The 17,745-nt window shown below is 49.7% G+C and overlaps 2 protein-coding genes across 2 annotated transcripts; one reads left to right on the forward strand and one right to left on the reverse strand.

Moving 5' to 3' along the window:
• Positions 1–6,531: 6,531 nt before the first annotated feature.
• Positions 6,532–11,382, forward strand: CCDC117 (coiled-coil domain containing 117). Its single transcript, XM_035098015.3, has 5 exons — positions 6,532–6,866; positions 6,952–7,008; positions 7,133–7,345; positions 8,190–8,336; positions 8,624–11,382. The coding sequence occupies exons 1-5, from the start codon at positions 6,676–6,678 to the stop codon at positions 8,871–8,873; spliced, it is 858 nt and encodes a 285-aa protein (XP_034953906.2). The 5' UTR covers positions 6,532–6,675; the 3' UTR covers positions 8,874–11,382.
• Positions 11,383–13,347: 1,965 nt separating this feature from the next.
• On the reverse strand, positions 13,348–15,639 carry XBP1 (X-box binding protein 1). Its single transcript, XM_060269333.2, has 5 exons — positions 15,315–15,639; positions 15,120–15,216; positions 14,860–15,030; positions 14,580–14,773; positions 13,348–14,304 (listed from the first exon to the last, which is right to left on the reverse strand). The coding sequence occupies exons 1-5, from the start codon at positions 15,611–15,613 to the stop codon at positions 14,115–14,117; spliced, it is 951 nt and encodes a 316-aa protein (XP_060125316.2). The 5' UTR covers positions 15,614–15,639; the 3' UTR covers positions 13,348–14,114.
• Between the last annotated feature and the right edge of the window lie 2,106 nt (positions 15,640–17,745).

Here is a 17,745-nt window from a genome sequence, read left to right on the forward strand (position 1 = left end):
AAAGAAATGGGTCTGTCTGAATCCCTTGGTGTTTCCAGGCTTCACATGTGCCTGGGAAGAGCAGGTCACAGTCCAGAGCTTTTCAAACTAGCCCCCTTTGGGCAGAATTCTGTTGGAGTTACAGCAAAAGCCTCCAGAATATGGAGCTGGCGACACCAAAGTGGACGCAGAAAAAGAACCAAAGGAAAGGATGGCTACAGCCAGCCAGAGACCCAGGTGGACAGGCTGGCAAAGGAATGCGGTCACTGGGAGAAGAGGCAGACAAACCCAAGGAGCAGCTTCCCAGGATGCGCAGGGGGTCTAAGGCCAGCAAGAAGAAAAGAGGATGTCAGTGGAGATAGTCCAGGGAGGGAGGTGAGAGGAGAAACCTGGAGTTTCTGTGGTCCCTCATCTGAGAAACCTCCCCTGCAGATCCCTGCATCTCAAGCCCCTGCCAAAGGAACAGGGCAAGACAAAGTCGTTCCTTTCTGACCAGCTAGCAACCCTTTAGGCCAGACATAGGCAAACTCAGCCCTCCAGATGTTTTGGGACTTCAGCTCCCATCATCCCTGACCACTGGTCCTGTTAGCTAGGGGTGATGGAAGTTGTAGTCCCAAAACATCTGGAGGGCTGTGTTTGCCTATGCCTGTTTTAGGCACTCGGGGTAGGGTGTTGTGTGCAGAAAAGCACCCCACCTCTTGGAGTGTAAAGGTATATAAGGCCAAAATAGCCCCTAAATTCCTCTATGAGTCTATGGCATCCCATTATGGATTGATGCAGTTAGCCAGTTGTTGGAACACATCCAATCCAAATTCTTGCACTAAATCCTGCCAAATTGTGTGCCACATGCAGCCATGTGTCTGGAAACTGGACAAGAGCTGCTGGAAACCAAAGCGTAGCTCACCACTATAAAGTTCTGACTCCTCCTACATTTCATGTCCAATTCCTCCTCTTTAACTTCCCACATGCTGGCAGAATCCCACCACTCGAAACAGCTAGCTTGCATTGAGAGCAAAATCAGAACCTGTGTCCTATCACTCGAGTCACTGCTTATGTTCCCACAATTGGAAGCATTCCAGACAATCAAGCGCAGAATCCTAGATATTTTATTCCAAACCCTTAGCAGCATAGCCAAGAAAACCTGTTTCCCATTGGGATTGGGAATTCCACCCTCATTTGGCCAGGGCATTCCATATTTACATCACTTTATGATCCCCACCTAGGCAGAGTTCTTTCTCTTGCAACATTTAACGTCTTACCATTTGCAGTTTTGCAAGGCAGATTACAAATAAAATAAAAAATACTGCCCTTGTGACACAAAACAAGTTGAATCCATCACACGCATTTTCTTTAATTGCCCATTTTATGCAAAAATATATGATAAGTAGAAGAAGGGGATTTATCACTCTGACTCTTCCAGCGTGTCTGATCTGCTGAACAATTGCGTTGCCCCAGCTTCTTCGGAGGAGAAAAAACTTAAACACTGTTGCAGAGCTCCCCAAAATAGACCAGAGGCAATTGTACTTCATCCAGCAGAGCTTTACTGCTACTGAAAGCAAATGAGCAGAATGGTCACAAATCCAGTGCATTCAGTATTGGCACAGTCCATAAAAATCCAGTTGCAGCACTTACAATAAAACTTTTTAAAAAAATGTATTAATTTTCAAACAATTCAAAATACAAAATTTGGCAAAAACAAAACATAAAACATAAAGGGAGGGAAGGAAAAGAAAAACATATCAATTCTTACATTGAATTAACATTGTGGACTTCCTCGATTCCCCCCACACTGGGTCCAATTTTAAATCTAAATTAAGCAATTTTCCTTTATCATCTTAAATTATTTTATCACATTTTTTCCATTCTCTCACAACCAATTTTAATCCAAAACAGAACATCAACTATCCTCAACCTATAAATTCATTAATTAATCCAAATCTAAAGTTATTTTTCCATCCATCTCTGTTTCTTCCCTTAGCCTCAAAGTTTCTACCCCAAACTTTTAAAAACACATTCAAATATTATTTATTCTATCATAATAACCTTTAACCACTTATATCTAATTCTACCCCCCTTCCCCTGGACTCTGGGTCTCCCAGATGCATCAGCCAGCTCCATAAGCCATCAATCAGTCAGAAAATAACCCATTTTTACTCCTCATCCCACTCCCACTCTTTCGTTGCCTATCCACCACTCTCCCATCTTTACCTGCTGCCCCCCCCCCCAATTTCTAACTGTAGCACAATACCATCCAGCTATGTTTCCACTTTTCAGCCCTATCTCAATTTTTATTCCCTTTAAATTCTAGCCCCGGTATGGATCCTGCCCTCCCTCTCTCACTAGAAGGATATTATTCCATACTGTTTTTTCTTTGGAGACTCATTGAGTCACACATGTCTTGTTCCCCTCCTCCCACTGGGGAAACAATGGTCCATGTGTCTTCCTCATCTTTTTAAAATTCAACTATATTGTCCAGGACTGATGGTTGTTCATCTTGCTTCTCCTCAGTCTCCGCTGGGACTGGTCCCTCCTCACTCTCAATGCAGCTCTTACTTAATATGCCCATCTGTCTATTATTCTGACACAGTTCATCTCTAAATTCCAAAAGCAATTCCAAAAGTTCCTTCAGAAAGTCAGCAAAGTCAGGCGATGATGTTTTGTCTACTGTCACCCTGCTCATCTCCAATTTCATGGGAACTGCAGAGATTACAGTCAGGAAATTGCGCAGTTTGTATTTCCAAACTTCAAAAACATACTTTATGTCCGATCTGGTTACAGATTCTCAATTTTTGATTCTTGATCATTCTTAAAAATCTTATGTCCATTCATGAAAAGAGCATTGTCCAACTTATATATATACAGCCTTATATTTTGACAGTTCTCAGCTTTAAAGAAGTAAATAAACTCCTTCTTATTGTGATGTCATAATGGCAGCTTGCTGATCCCTCCAGGGACCCCGCTCCAGCTTCTAGGGGGATTTTCTCCAGTCCAAAATGAATATTTTTTTACAGGGATTTTACTGAATTGAACCCTTCTCCCCTTTACCCTGCCTTAGGGGGAAGGTTTTAGGTCCAATTTTTAAATAATCAAATCAATCTTTCTGGCTTCAGGCAAATTAACTGTCTCAGAGTCCTCTCAATGGGGGAGATCGACTTCCTCTTTTTAACCTCCTCCCGTGGCCAATTTTCCCCGAATAAAGTAATTTTTAGAATATCTTTCCTTTACTCACGGTATCCAATGTCTTAAAATCCTTCTTTTTTTGTTGTTTTTTTTTGAAAAATCCACCGCTCCTCCGCTGCTGGCTCTATGCTTTGCTCTGTGAGGGTAGTGGTATACTCGAAAATGGATCCCATGACTCTCACTCCGCTCGCTCTCGGAGCTCTTAAAAAAAGCTTACTGGGGGGCAGAGGAGTCACTTTGGGGCACAGCCGAGCTCTCATGCCCCCAGAAAGCTAAATCTGGGGTTCTTTTGGGGGTCCGCGTTGCTCTTGGGGCTCCCCCCTCTCCCTCAGAGCGCCAGGAACCTCGGAGCTTGAGGATTCCTCGCCGATCAGCACTGGTGGTAGACCGGAAGTCCTACAATAAAACTTGCAATACTTATACTGTAATAAGACTAAACCTTAACACTACAGCATACAGAATACGTCACACAGGAACAATGAGATAGAAAGTGAGACCCAGGCTCCTCCTGGTCTGACTTTAATAGTCAGCACATCCTTGACAAAAAGATAACAGAACTAGTTTAAACCAGCTGTACTCAGCTTCCCAGAATAAATAACCCAAAAAGGAACCTTCTGCCTGTTTCTTTCACATAAAAAGAAAACTTTCCAGAACACTCTTGAATTAAGTAGAACAGGAAAAATCTATACACATCAGATCAACACTTTCTTTAGTAAGAAATGCTGCCTGACAAATTGTAGGAATGACGTTGTAGAGAATGTGGCAAGATTTTTGAGTGACACCGTGAAATTACGTCACCATAGATCCTAAGAGCCATTTTCATACCTCACAGTGTCTGGACAGCTTTATCCTAAAGTATCTCCTACTATGTTCTGTGAACAGTGTTGTGTTCTGATCCATGTATACGATGCCAATATAGGAGACTGATTGATGGTAGTGGAATTTGTTGCACCAGGGCAATGGGGCACTTTCATAGAATCATAGAATCATAGAATCGTAGAGTTGGAAGAGATCACAAGGGCCATCCAGTCCAACCCCCTGCCGAGCAGGAAACACCATCAAAGCATTCACTTTAATTGCACAAACATAAATTTCCAGTGTGCCTTCAAACCTCTCCCATAAAATACAACTCTGGAGGTGACCAGAGATCTTTAGCTTGACTTTAATCCTTTCCCACTGGCTCCCCCCCCCCCCCCGGTGAAGGGCTGTTGCTGCTGCTGGCCATTCATACATGACAATTCTGGTATCTGGGATTTAATTGCAGCTGTTACTGGGGAGAGGTGTGTCATGATCCTTCTAATTTAGGCTTTCATGCCAAAAAGGGAGATGATTTTCTCATGAGTTTGTAAGCATTTTTAAAATTGCTCTGTTAGTACCAATGTAGATTAAGTCTGTGATCATATCCCTATTGCATGGAGCAGGTTTGCAAGAATGTGATTTAAGAGCTGAGAGAATGTGAGCTATGCCAGACCTGCAAAACAGCCGAAGGGAGGCGAGAAGAAGTGAAGGCAACCCTGAAGAATAGCTGGGTGGTGTTAGCCTAGTATTTATTTATTTTCTTTATTTTCTTTTTTGGGGGGGGGAAGAGGGGCGAGGCGAGGGGGCTGTGAAGTTGACTGCAGCAGCAGAGTGGAAAGATATATGGTATTCAGGTGGACAGCAGGTCTGGTTGCAATCCATCTGTCTTGAGAGACAATGGAGTGTGCCTCCAGGGTGAAGTCAAACCACAAGAGAATCACAGCACCTGCTGTGGCTGCAGAGACCGGTCACTTGTAACTGTTGCCGTTCTGCATCGTTTTTGCTGTGTTAGCAGCACCAAAGTGACCTCTCTGGGCAAGCCTGGGCAGAGTGGGGGGGGGTGTTCCATGGGCAACATCCCCGTCTTGGCTTCGCAGGTGTGGGGCCAGTCAAAGGGGGCCAGTCAAAACCGTTTCCCAGGGTGTGGCCACTGCCCCATGCTGCCCACTGCTGCAGAGTGTTCTGCAGGCTCAGGTTGAAGAGTAAAACAAAGAACATAGCCAGGATATAGAAGCAAAACAGCTTTATTGTTGCAACGATGACTCCAAACTAAAACATAAAAGATGCAGAGAGAAGCCCCGAACAAAGGGTGTCACTCTCTTTTAAAAGTTTTCCTGAATTACCCATAACACCACGTTGAAATCGTCACACACATGTCACAAACATGTCATAAACTAGGAGTGGCATCTTGGCTGAAAACTGATGCCTTGCCAATAAGGGATATTTAGCATTCCTGGCACTGGTTAAGGCAAAAGGTGATACCCGCAATCTCTGACTTCCAGGCCAAGTTCAATATCCCCCTTTGTCTGAGTCTGGAAGGTGAGACTTAGCACCTATCGGGTGTGGGCAGGGGTGCAGGGAGTATAGTATGTGACCATTCGCCTTGGGGATTATGGCTACCCCAGGCCTGACCTCCCTCCTCTGGTCGCCGTCCTTTCTCTGAGCAAAACACCGTTGGAATGATGAAAATCCGTCACAGATGTGATTTTATATTGAATTTTAAAACTCTTTACTGTAGAAAATACGTAGACCACGGCTCTACTAGGTACAAAATAACAAGGCTAGATACAATGTTGCAAGTAAGTTTCACACTTTCACTGACCCAGCAGGGTTCCTCTGCAAGCCTTAGCAGATGCCTGGTTGGACAGCTACAGCTGCAACTACCTGCGTAGTCCTCGTTAGGGGGCGCTGCCTCGCAAGCAGCTGTCAAAATAACTAATGCCAAGGGATCGCTATATGCTACGTTGAACAACCCTTGTCTACAGGCGGGCACTTATACTACTCTTATACAATAAAAGGTTTGAAAATTAAGTCGCTGGTGGGTCAATTTCTTATTTATGTTTCCGATTACACCACTTCTAGGAGCCGCAGATGAGAGCTGAGTGCAGGATGGGGACCAACGGTGGTCAGAGTAGCACCCGGAAGGAGCAGGACGTGTCCCTCTCCAGAGGGATTCCCCTCCCCGGACACGGAGCTCCACGCCCGGAGAGCCAGCGTGGGGAGGGCAGGCTTCCAGGCCACGTGCTCAGAGGCCAGCCAGGCCCCGCTGGACGCCAGAGGTTTTTGCCGGGCATGTTGCCCCCGCCCCCCGCCAGTCCCTTCTCGGGTGACGGCTGCGAGATGCTCTGGCTGGGGTCGGTCGGGGCAGAGCTCCGCAGGCTCGGCGGGGCAGCCTCAACCACTCCAGGCCAGGGCTACTTCTGGAAGGCCCCGGGGGACATATGAGATGATACAGGGCGGAAGGCGCTTCCCCGGAATGGCGGCGCCCGCGGCTCCCTGGACGGAACTACAGCTCCCGGCATGCCCAGTGTGCCGCAGCGCGTGCGGACTGCAATTCCCGGCGTCCTCCGGGAGGGGGAGCGGAAGTGGAAAAGCGGAAGAAGCAGCGCGGGCCGGCCCCCTCGAGAGGACAAGCAGGCCCCGTAGACGCGGAGCCCCCGCGTGAATCCGCCCCTGCGCTTCCCTGCGTGACCGAGGCGCCGGCGCCGGCGCCGGGCGATGGCGGCCCTGCAGGGGGCCTTTCCAGGGGGAGGAGCCGCTCCCCCGCCGGCCGAGTTCCTGCCCGGCCCGCTCGCACGACCCTTCCGGCCCGCGGGGAGCGCCATGGACGGACTGGGGGACAGCGGCGGACCGGAGGGGGTTCCCCGCCGGCTCGGCCTCTGCGCGCCGCCGCCCAGGATCCGCGCACGGTACTGGGGGTGCGGGTGGGCCGGGACGGGACTCCCGGCGCCCTCGTGGCTCCCCCCTGAGCGCAGCCTTCTCTCCCTCCCGCAGGCTGCCCGCGGTGGGCCGCAGCAGCAAGAAGCGCCGCGTGGACGGAGAGCCCGACGGGTAAGCGCCGGCGGGGAAGGGGGGAAGGGGCCGCAGGGGGAGCGGCGGGCCGCAGCGGGGAGCGGCCCCCGGCAGCCTTGGCCGCTGCGGAGCCCCCGTATAAGCTGCGCCATTCCTTCGCCAGCTGCCCGGAGGCCAAGAAGAGGCTGGCGGAGGCGGTGCCTGCCTTGGAGGAGTGGCTCCTTGTCGCGGGCCAGCCGTCCGGCCCGGGACTCTCTCCACAGGGCCAGAGCCACCTGCCTGGCCCGCTGGACATTCCCTGGGAAGAGATGGAGCAGTCGGCGGGGGAGCTGCAGTGCGAGGCGGCCCGCAGGAAGCTACAGGAGATCGAGGACAGGTAGGGGCCGGGACATTTCAGCTCAGCAGTGGGGGCTCAGAGGCATGGGGGGGTCAGGAAGGTGGAAGGTGCTTCCTTTTGCAACCCCCTGGACTGGATTTGCTGCCGGCTGGGTGTTTGTTTGTTTGTTTTGGCACTGATATTTTCCCTACTTTGGCTGAAGGTGCAGAGGCACTGATATAATTCCCTACTTTGGCTGAAGGTGCAGAGTTGAACTAATAGGTGAGACTGATAGACCTCATCTTCTCCCGCCCCCCCCCCCAATGATTCCGTCAGAAATTGCTCAAACACTTCCAATGTTGCCTTCACAGCAGTGTTGGAAACTTTGACGTATAAGCTAATTGCCAAGCAGCACCTTAAACTTGCAGTTGCTGCAAAGGAATTTATAACTGTTTAGGGTTGTTGTTGGGTGTTTTTTTGTGTGTGGGGGTAGGTGGGAAGGAGCTGTGTGAGTGATTGCTTTTAAATATATACGAGCTCCACTTTTGGTTTGGGATATTGCCTCTCTCCCTCCCTCTGTGTGATCTGCTTTGGCATTCCAATACCTTTTGTGGGCATCTATAGAGAAAACATTAGAGGTTCTTCAGTGATAAGAAAATGAAACAATATGAGAGAGGGCTGTCAGACCTGCGCTAGATAAATGGAAGACAGATGGTAAGGGTGATTGGCATTGACAACTTGCGAGGAGCCTTGTTTGCAGGTGCTGCTTCATTCATCCATCACACTTTTACCTAATAGTGGGAGGTGTCACTGTGATGTCACTGCGGTGACATTTTTTTCATTTCATTTCTATACAGCTTTATAATTGAAAAAAAAATCCATACCCCTCCCTTTCTGTTACTAGAATAATTGACGAGGATGAAGAAGATGAGAGCACCGTTCCGACAGGGGGTGTCTGCACCCTCCCCACCTTGGTTCTTTCTGACACCCTGAAAACAGGACTGAAGAGGGATTACGAAGGAGACCTGACGAGGCAAATTATCGAGTCCATGTAAGGAACTGCCAGAGCGAACCCTGGCTCATGGTGGTGCTTGGGAGGGGGCCGCAGAGTCCACTGAACTAACAAAGCATTTGCCAGTTTCACACACCCTGCCCAGGGCCATAGCAAGGCAGGCTGTGACAGGATCTTCCTGCTTTGCTTGAGGAGGGGGTTGCTGAGGAGACCTAAAATAGGCAACTGTGGGGATGAACTCCTCCAGAGCAGCAATAACACTGCAGGGCTCTGGTTGGGGTTCTCTGGAGTGGCCTGTTGTGATTCCTGTGCTCTCATCCACGCAGGAGCCGCCCCTCCATGGAGCTGGTGCTTTGGAAGCCTCTCCCAGAGTTCCTCACTGAAAGGACGCCTGTTTCTGTGAAAAACTTCAAGCCGCTGATCACAGGAAGATGCCCCACAAAGCCAACCCAGGAAGCTGCCTTTTGCCCACAGACTGCAGTGTTTCCTGAGCAGCCTCAGCAAGAGGAGATGCCTTCGGAACTCTATGGCCCCCTAGGGCGCTCTGCAGGTGCAGACGAAGAGATGGAGTTGTAGGCAAAGAAGAAGGGGCTAAGGCAGGGCTCTCCAGACATGTTGAGACTGGACTTTTTGGGGGAGGGGACTGTGAGGACCATAAAGAGTCTAGGGTGGAATAGTAACATGTCTGGAACATGGAACAGAAGATGCCTTCAGAGTCCCTGTAAAGAAACGTGATGGGTAGGGTTCGTATTTTTCCTTTTGGGTGTGACTTTTTCCTTCCCCTTTCATGGAGTAAAAGTCAGGATCTGATGGTGTAGTTCTGGCTTGGACCACCCTCTATGCCCACTGAGCTACAGGTGTTGTTCTGTTTGGAACTTCAGTGGAGGATTTTCACCTGCTTTAAAAGGAGTCTCAGTCTTGAGTGTTTGGTTGCCTGCATTCACTTTTACTGCTGCCCCTTGAGCTGTGTGGCTTAAGTGTTGCTGTGAGGAAAGGGAGGAGAGGGCACCTTGCAGGCATCCTTGCCTGCTCAAGTGTGGCCTAGAAATTGTCAAGAGGTGTGGCGGGATAGAGAGGCCAAACCAGAGAGCTGGCTGCAGGCCTTCGTTTTGGCTGTCAGCAGCACTTTGGCCAAGAGCCATTTCTATTGGCTGATCCTGCTTACTTCCCCCTTCCTCCCCAAGATTGCTTCATTGGGTTGAGGGAGGACAATCTCGGCTGTCAGGACACAGTTGATGGATTTGGGCCAACCATTCTCAAAACCAATGTCATACAAGTATCAGCCTGCCCAGAACAGCAGCTTTAACGTTCATTTCACCTTGTGCCTCAATCTGAGCCAAGGCTGATGTTGCCAGCCCTCCAGTGACAGCTGTCCGAACGCCATAGAACACAAAGTTGCTTTCCTCTGGAATGATACCTCTTGTCTTTTCTCAGAAAAGCAATTTCCTGACTGCCAGGAAGCTAAAAAGTGGTCTTTTCATAAATCCAGAATTATCTGGAAGGGCAACATCAGCAAAACACCCTCACCTGACTTTAAAACCACTCGTTTTTTCCCGTTTTTGCTTCATTTCCTGGATGGTCACTTGAGTTTATGTATATGTCCTTTTTGTTGTTGGTTTTTTTTAATCAATTCCCCCTACCCACACTCCCTGGCTTCTTCAAAACATTAGAACAATTGTACCTAAACATTTACATCTTAATTAAGAGTGGAAACCCTGTGCATCCACCCCCACACCCCAATCTTGTTAAGACTGAACTGTCACCTGCAGCCAGCAGGGCTAGTGGTCAAGAGATTGTGGAGATGTAGCCTGGCAACAACTGGTGGGCCAAAGAAGTATGAGAAAAGCATTTATCCCATTGTTCTTTTCCTTTCTGTTAGTCCTCTATATGCAAGCAGTAGTGGCTTTTAAACTGCCCAAGTTTCATAGGGTGGAGGGAAGGACACAAAGTGGTTAGAATCAACTGGTCCCACTCTGGTAGCAAGCGCCTCCACAGTTGATGTGAGAAGACGGTGAAGGCAAAATATCTGGCTCTGACATTGGGTCTTCCATTGGTCCACATCCTTGGGAGTCAGGAGTTGGTGGTGGGTTTTTCTTCTTCAGATGTTGCAGTTGCCATTCATGCAGGCTAAATGCTGTTTAATGAAGACTAATTCTGTTGGTGGAAGGCTAAAATAGGTACAGTATATTCCTGCGTATAAGACTACTTTTTAACCCAGGAAAATCTTCTCAAAAGTCAGGGGTCGTCTTATACGCCGGGTCGTATTTCTTATACAGTGAGTATATCCCAAACTCTATATTTTAACTGGAAAAGTTGGGGGTCGTCTTATACGCCCAGTCGTCTTATACGCCGGAATATACGGGTATATAGTATATAAAGGAAGAATTCCTGAATGCCAGGATACAGGTTTGGGACAAGTACTCTATGGTGAGGACGCAAGCAAAGTGTGGGAATACAGACTATTAGACCTTTAGAATATGCCCTTGTGTGTTCTAAAGGACAACATATTTGGTAAGTTTAAAATGGTTACCTACAAACTCTCCAAAGGTCAGATTCATGTGCTTTTCCATACAGCAGCAGCATTCAAAAAGTTGCACAGGCTGTAAAACTTGGCTTAGTTACAAAGTGGTGAAAGTTCCTAAATTATTGGTATGGAAACTCAAGGGAGGTTTGTTAGAACCATGCGGCTAAGCTGGAACACATGCTGAGCTGTTCAGGGGGCGGGGTGGACAAATACTTTATTATCTAGTCTCTCAAGGTGAGCTAAGCCTGGCAGGACAGCTTATGTTAGCATGTTGGTTATGAGGCTGCTTATCCCACAAATACTGGTGAGAGAAGGTGAATTCTTCTGATTCTAGAAGTAAATATATCCAGATCACTTTTATTTCCCAATTCATTTTTGCCATGGAGACCTGTCTCTGCTTCCTCACGGGAAGATAATACCACACAAGTATAGCTCAGAGGGGAAGTTCTCGGAGTTTGTTTGCTGGTCCATCCGTTTGAAATAAGCAACATTGGATTGTGGTCTGTCTTTGGTTGGACCAAATCACAATGTGTATGTCAATAAACTTTTTTAATGTTTGTAGTATGCTGTGGGATGGTCTTGCTGTGTTGAGCACTGAAGGGGTGGTGGAATAGTTGCAAGTTTCTGCTGGCCTCTGGTGATGCAAATCAGCAAGTGACATTGTGTTGGCAAAATAAAGGCACCTGCAGTTGCCGTGCAAGGTGGAGCAGTTGTCTTGCATCTCAAGCACTAACAGCAGCCTAAATGGAACCCCCCCCCCCAAAAAAACAAACTGTCTTAAGGGGCACATTTCCACAGTGTGCTTTCAATGTTTTGGTAACACCACGTAATAGTCAATTTGCAGCACAGCTTTTGTCAGCCAGTAGTTTCATTGGTTGCAATTAAGCCCCTCCAGAAAAGGGGGCAGACACCACTTGCCTCTGCCAAATTTGTGTGTGTTATTGAACAACCATATTTATCTGGCTCTCCCCCTGCAACTTCTATTGGCACACTTGGCTTTTGAGTCTTTCATGTGCAGTGTGGGGACTTAGTACTTGCAGCAATCTGTATTTCTGTGTCGGCTGAAATGAAGCTGCAGGTCAATGCAAGAGCTAGTGCCATGTACTATACCTCATTATATAACATGGACTTATTTTGTGCCTACCTGCTCCTTGTCCAACAGGATTGCTGGGTCTACCCAGATGGGTGACATATAAATAAAATGATGTACCCTACCCTACCAGAGGCCCTCTGCATGTAGGAAGAGAAGCAAGAATACAATCTACTCCAGGGTACTTCCTTCCAGAGAAGCCAAGGCCTCTTTGCCCATGTCCTTGTCAGGCAGCATTGCCACTTGCTGCTTTACAGACAAGTTCCTCTGAAACCCTCAGCAACACCTCTGCTTCAAGTTCTGTTGTTATGAGATGTACACCTCTGAGAAATATCGAGCAGGGAAGTTGCTGGAAACTGCTTCAAGAAAAAGGCATAGACAGCTTCTGCTTGGCTCTTTCAGAACAATATGGGGAATTCTTGGGCTTTCACAGCTGCTGCTTTCATGCAACTGCTATTTTTATCAGCCAGAAGTTTCTGTCCAGTTTACTAAGCCTGCCTCCTCCAAATCAGAGGGGTGGGCCTATTTTCTTGCTTCCTCTTCTTGACCAAAAGCAGTTTCACAGCATTTGATAATACAGTGGTACCTTGGTTCTCAAACTGAATCCATTCCAGAAGTCTGTTCCAAAACCAAGGCGGTAATGCAAAATGGATTAATCTCTTCCAAACCCTAAAACAGCAATTTAACATGAATTTTACTATCTAATGAGACCATGGAGCCATAAAATGAAAGCAATAGACCAGGCTGCAATTTACTACCCAGTACAAAAAAACTTGCAGTGATCTACCCATTGCCATTGAAGGGGCGAGTGTGCGGGGCTGATGCTGCAGCGCCACCCCCTGAGTCCCTCTGCCACCTTTGTTGCTGCAGCATCAGCCGTCCCCTCTCCGCTTCCAGTGCCCGGCGCTGGCACTGAGTAAGGGAAGCCCAGGTCATGCGGCAAGTGAGCAGGCAATGGAAGTGTGGCACTCCCCCGCACGGAGTACATTTGGATTCCAAAAAAAGTTTGATATGTGGAACACATACTAACTCAATTTTGATACCTTGTTCCTTTCAAGATCTTAATGTGAATGAAAAGGAATAGTGCAAAGCTAGTGACTCTGTGTTCTTTATATAGTAATGCCATACAGTCATACCTCGGTTTAAGTACGCTTCAGTTTGAGTACTTTTAGTTTAAGTACTCTTCAGACCCGTCTGGAACTGATTAATCCACTTTCCATTACTTTCAATAGGAAAGTTCGCTTCAGGTTAAGTACAGACTTCCGGTACCAATTGTGTACTTAAACCGAGGTACCGCTGTACTTTCTGTTCTGACTGCCCAAACAATAATAATCTTTCTTCAAATCCTAAACCACCTTTTTGCCAGCAATTGTGCAATACTGTCTACAGGAAAAGTATTTTACACTTTTAATAGGGTGGGGAAGGCAGGCAAGAAATCACTTGTATTTTTTAATTGCAGATAATTGTTTAAATATGCAGCAGAGGAAAAATAATTATTACATTTTTTGTTTTACAAAATATTTTATCCCAAATTGCCCCATTATTTACATAAATGAAAAGGGGGAAACCCACCCAGCCCTCATAGGGGTAATGTCTTACTCAAGATTTACGTACTTCAAAGACCACAGGTGCCCACTTCTAACCCTGTAAATTGTCAATTTGTTTAGAAGATAGCCTCATCTCTGAATTAGGCAAAGGTTGGGTAGATAAAACATACGTATGAGAACAATACTTAAGGTTCTGCTGAAATACTTTCAAGAGGAATGTTCCTTATAAGTAGCCCTGCTCTCCTTTTGGCTATGTGGGCAGGGGCTCACTGGGGGAGTCAGACTCATTTACACACTGATCAGCTGCGGAAAAAGTTCATTGGCAAAGGCCTCCTCCCAGCCATATTCTGCGTCCAATGGGGAGGACAGGTCACTGAAAGGGGAAGGGGAGCCCTCATAACCTGAATCACTGGAAGCATCTAGCAGACAGGGGGTGAGCTGAGGCTTCTGGTCTGAGGTCAGCAGGTGGGAGACACCCAGCTCAGGTAAGAGAACACTGACAGGCTCCTCCTTGACAGAAATGGGGTACTCCAGAGGGACGCTTTCAGAGGAGGCAGGAACCACTTCCTCTATTCTCACTAGCATATTGGCTTGGCCCTCCCCCTCTGCCACAATCTCCAGGAAGAAGGGTTTGGTATACTCATGGTCAAACCGTATCAGTTCATTAATGGCCTCCAGCTTGGGTGTTGTGGACCCCAGAGAGGAACTGGGGGAGGCTGGTAAGGAATCTGCTTCTCCACTCGCTTCTTGGTGCAACTTCTCCACACAGGCCGGTTCTGCACTTCCTCCATAGTGCAGGAACAAGTCTGGATCCAAGCTGTCCAGAATGCCCAAGAGGAGATCAGACTGCAAAAGGCACAAGCACATTACATTAGCACACAAAAAAGTCCCATTCCAAGCTGTCCCAGTCAGCTCCCCAGCTCCTAACAACCTGCCCAACTTGGTGGTGAAAGTAAGGTGGTGAGCTGTTGCTGTGCGAATGTGAGAAAATCAAGGAAGTTCTATGTGGGATGAAGCCCAGTCTGAGCTGTGCTCTAGGAAGCCAAAGCGTTCCATGTTCCATCTGCATTTGTGCACAGCAGGCCACACAGCAGGCCAGAAAGGGTTGCAATGGAACTCACCTCAGAGTCTGAAGAATCAGAGTTGTCTGGATCCAAGCGGAGGCCACCACCACCGAGGCGAGCGGCTGCTGGGCCTGTCCCTGCTGCAGAGGAACACGTAGTCTAAGTGCTGCAGACTCAGCGGACCCGGCCGTTGCCCCAATGGTGCTGCCCCTCTCGGGCTGCTCCCCCTCTTCTTCTTCCAGCATCTCCACCTTTTTTGGGGGGGGGAGATAAAGAGACTCAGGTGAGCGCTTGAGTTTAGGGAGACAGGTCGGGCCTCTTCGAGCTGCTCGCTTACCTTAAGCGCTACTGCTGTCGGTGCTGCCCCTACTTCTGCTCCTGCCGGCGGTGCCGCCGCCGCCGCTTCCAGAGCGGGGAGCCCGAGGCGCAGCCGCAGCTCCCGGTTCTCCCGCGCCAGGCTGTGCGTCCGCTCGCGAAGCGCCTGATTCTCGGCCAGCAGCTTCTGGTTCTGCGGGAAGGACATAAGCGGCGCTGAGCGGCGGGATGCGGCCCCTGGGAGCCCTCTCCGACCCGCGCTGCCCTCCGGGGCCCACCTACCTCCGCCTCAAGTTCGACGGCCTGCCGCTCCAGCTCGCCCATGCGCGCCTTCTTGCGGTCCCGGGCGCTCTGCGCCGCCACGCGGTTCTTCAGCTTCCTGCGAAGAGAGAGCGAGACTGTCAGCGGCCAGGACCAGACAGGCGGGGGGGAGGGAGGGAGGCCCCTTTTCCCGCCCGCCTTCCCTGCTTCCCTCACCGGCGCAGGGCCTTCTCCTCGGGGCTGAGGTGCGCCAGGCGCTGTCTCTTGCGAGGCGGCGGCGACAAGGCCGCGCCGGGAGCGGGCAGCGTTGCTGCCGAGGCCGCCGCGGAGGAGGCCGCCGGCAAGAGCAGCAGCCGTGGGTGGGGAGGCGGAGGCCCGCTTGCGGGGACCGGCAGGGGGACCATGATGGCGGCGGCGGCGGCGGCTCGTTCTTCCTCTCGGCGCTGCGAATCCTCTCGGCTCCCTCTCGCTCCGGCGGACTGGCTTGCGAACAGACCCTTCCGCATAGCTAACATCGTGGCTCGCGCTCATTGGTCAGCGTGCGGCGCTGCCGCCGCAGGGAGAGCTCTCATTGGGCAGCTAGCGACGGGGGCGGGGCGCCTCGGTTGCGTCAGCCGGAGTAACAGCACGCGCTGCGCATGATCCCTCTTCTCCCCCTCCCCCCTCCCCCAAGCGCCACGTTGGCCGCCCCTCCCGCTCCGGACTGACAGGCAAGACAGCGCTCCGCCCTCCCCTCGCTGCGCAGCCGCAGAAGCAACGCGGAGGGTAGACGTCTCCAGCGGTGCCGCCTCTGTTGCTGGTCTCTGCCCCGAGGCGCCTGAGCAACGGCAAAGGCCGTGCAAGAGCGTAAGGAGAACCTGGCTGCAAGTGGATGAGGCCGCAGCGGGCCCACCTCGCCCAGCACCCAGATGGGAAGCAGGAGCCCGGCAGAAGAGCCTCATTCCCAGCCACGGGTTTTCGGAGACTTCGCTGCCTCTGGCCGTGGAGGCAGACCGGAGCCGTCAGGAGCCTTGTCGGGGGGGGGGGGGATTCCATAGTCTGACCCTGTGCTTCATGGAGGAGAACAACTTTATCTGTCCCAAATCCTCCATCTTTGTTGGGTGTCCACAGGTTCCAGTGTTATGGAACATTTTATACTGTCTCACCTTTGCTCTAAACTAAAAATTTCCAGGTGCTGCAACCGTTCTTCACACAGGAGTTGTTCCATCCCTTCTCCTGGGAGAAGCCATTCTTGAGGCAGCAGGTGAGCCTGGGCCCCTGGACCCAGGTGCCTTGTGGAAATTGGTAGCACTTAGGAGGTGGGCCCTCGCTGCTGCTGCTGCTGCTGCCCTCCCTCCCGAAATTCAGGTGGGGCTGGGGCCAGACCTTTGCAAAGGACACTTTTCCTATGCTTTGTGGAGAGAAAAGCACCCTTGCCTCTCTTCCTGGCCCTCCTTGCATACAGTTCTGCAAACTGCAGAGGGGGCACTATGCCCTCCTTGTCCTTGGGGTCTGTGTGATGCTAGGCCGCCTTCAGCATGCCTTTCTGGCCCTGCACACAACAGCTACTCTGCCACGAACCCCTCTAACGGGCAGTGATGGCAACAGGGACTGATTGCAGTAGGCAGAGCTCAGTGGGGTGGCTGGATTAAGCCAGAAACAGATGGAAGACATCAAAGGAGAAAAGCAAGTGAGGCTTTTCCACCAGCTCCCTTGAGGGGCTAGCTCTCCTTCAACTGGTTCTCCAAGATCTTCGGCTCTCCTTCAGCTGTTGCCTAGTGACAACTGTGTATCATGACTTGGATCAGGGGCTCTTGGAGGGTATGGCACCCCACACTGCTGTGGCAGGAGAGGATGGCAAGCAATCAGTGAACTGAACAGCCTTATACATATTGCAACATGGTAGAAAGGATTTATTACCATACTTTGCATCGTTGTCTACATAAAATTTTGACTGGGTTAGACACTCCTTTGGAAAGTGCAGCTGTTCAGGATGAGGCAATGACATGCATTTTCAGTGATCGGGCCTTGAAAATGTCACTGGACTCTTTTTGGATATACAACCAGAAACAGTATTCATGACCATTGACTTCGTCTACAGTTCTCTCCACAACATAGCATGAACGGGGATTTTCAACTCTGATAAATATCATAGAATCATAGAGTTGGAAGAGACCACAAGGGCCATGCAGTCCAACCCCCTGCCAAGCAGGAAACACCATCAAAGCATTATTGACATATGCCTGTCAAGCCTCTGCTTAAAGACCTCCAAAGAAGGAGACTCCACCACACTCCTTGGTAGCAAATTCCACTGTCAAACAGCTCTTACTGTCAGGAAGTTCTTCCTAATGTTTAGGTGGAATCTTCTTTCTTGTAGTTTGAATCCATTGCTCCTTGTCTGCTTCTCTGGAGTAGCAGAAAACAACCTTTCTCCCTCCTCTATATGACATCCTTTTATATATTTGAACATGGCTATCATATCACCCCTTAACCTTCTCTTCTCCAGGCTAAACATACCCAGCTCCCTAAGTCGTTCCTCATAAGGCATTGTTTCCAGGCCTTTGACCATTTTGGTTGCCCTCCTCTGGACACATTCCAGCTTGTCAGTACCCTTCTTGAACTGTGGTGCCCAGAACTGGACACAGTACTCCAGGAGAGGTCTGACCAG

The sequence above is a fragment of the Zootoca vivipara genome, chromosome 16 (assembly GCF_965207765.1).
Source record: "Zootoca vivipara chromosome 16, rZooViv2.hap1.1, whole genome shotgun sequence".
Classification (NCBI taxonomy): Eukaryota; Metazoa; Chordata; class Lepidosauria; order Squamata; family Lacertidae; genus Zootoca; species Zootoca vivipara.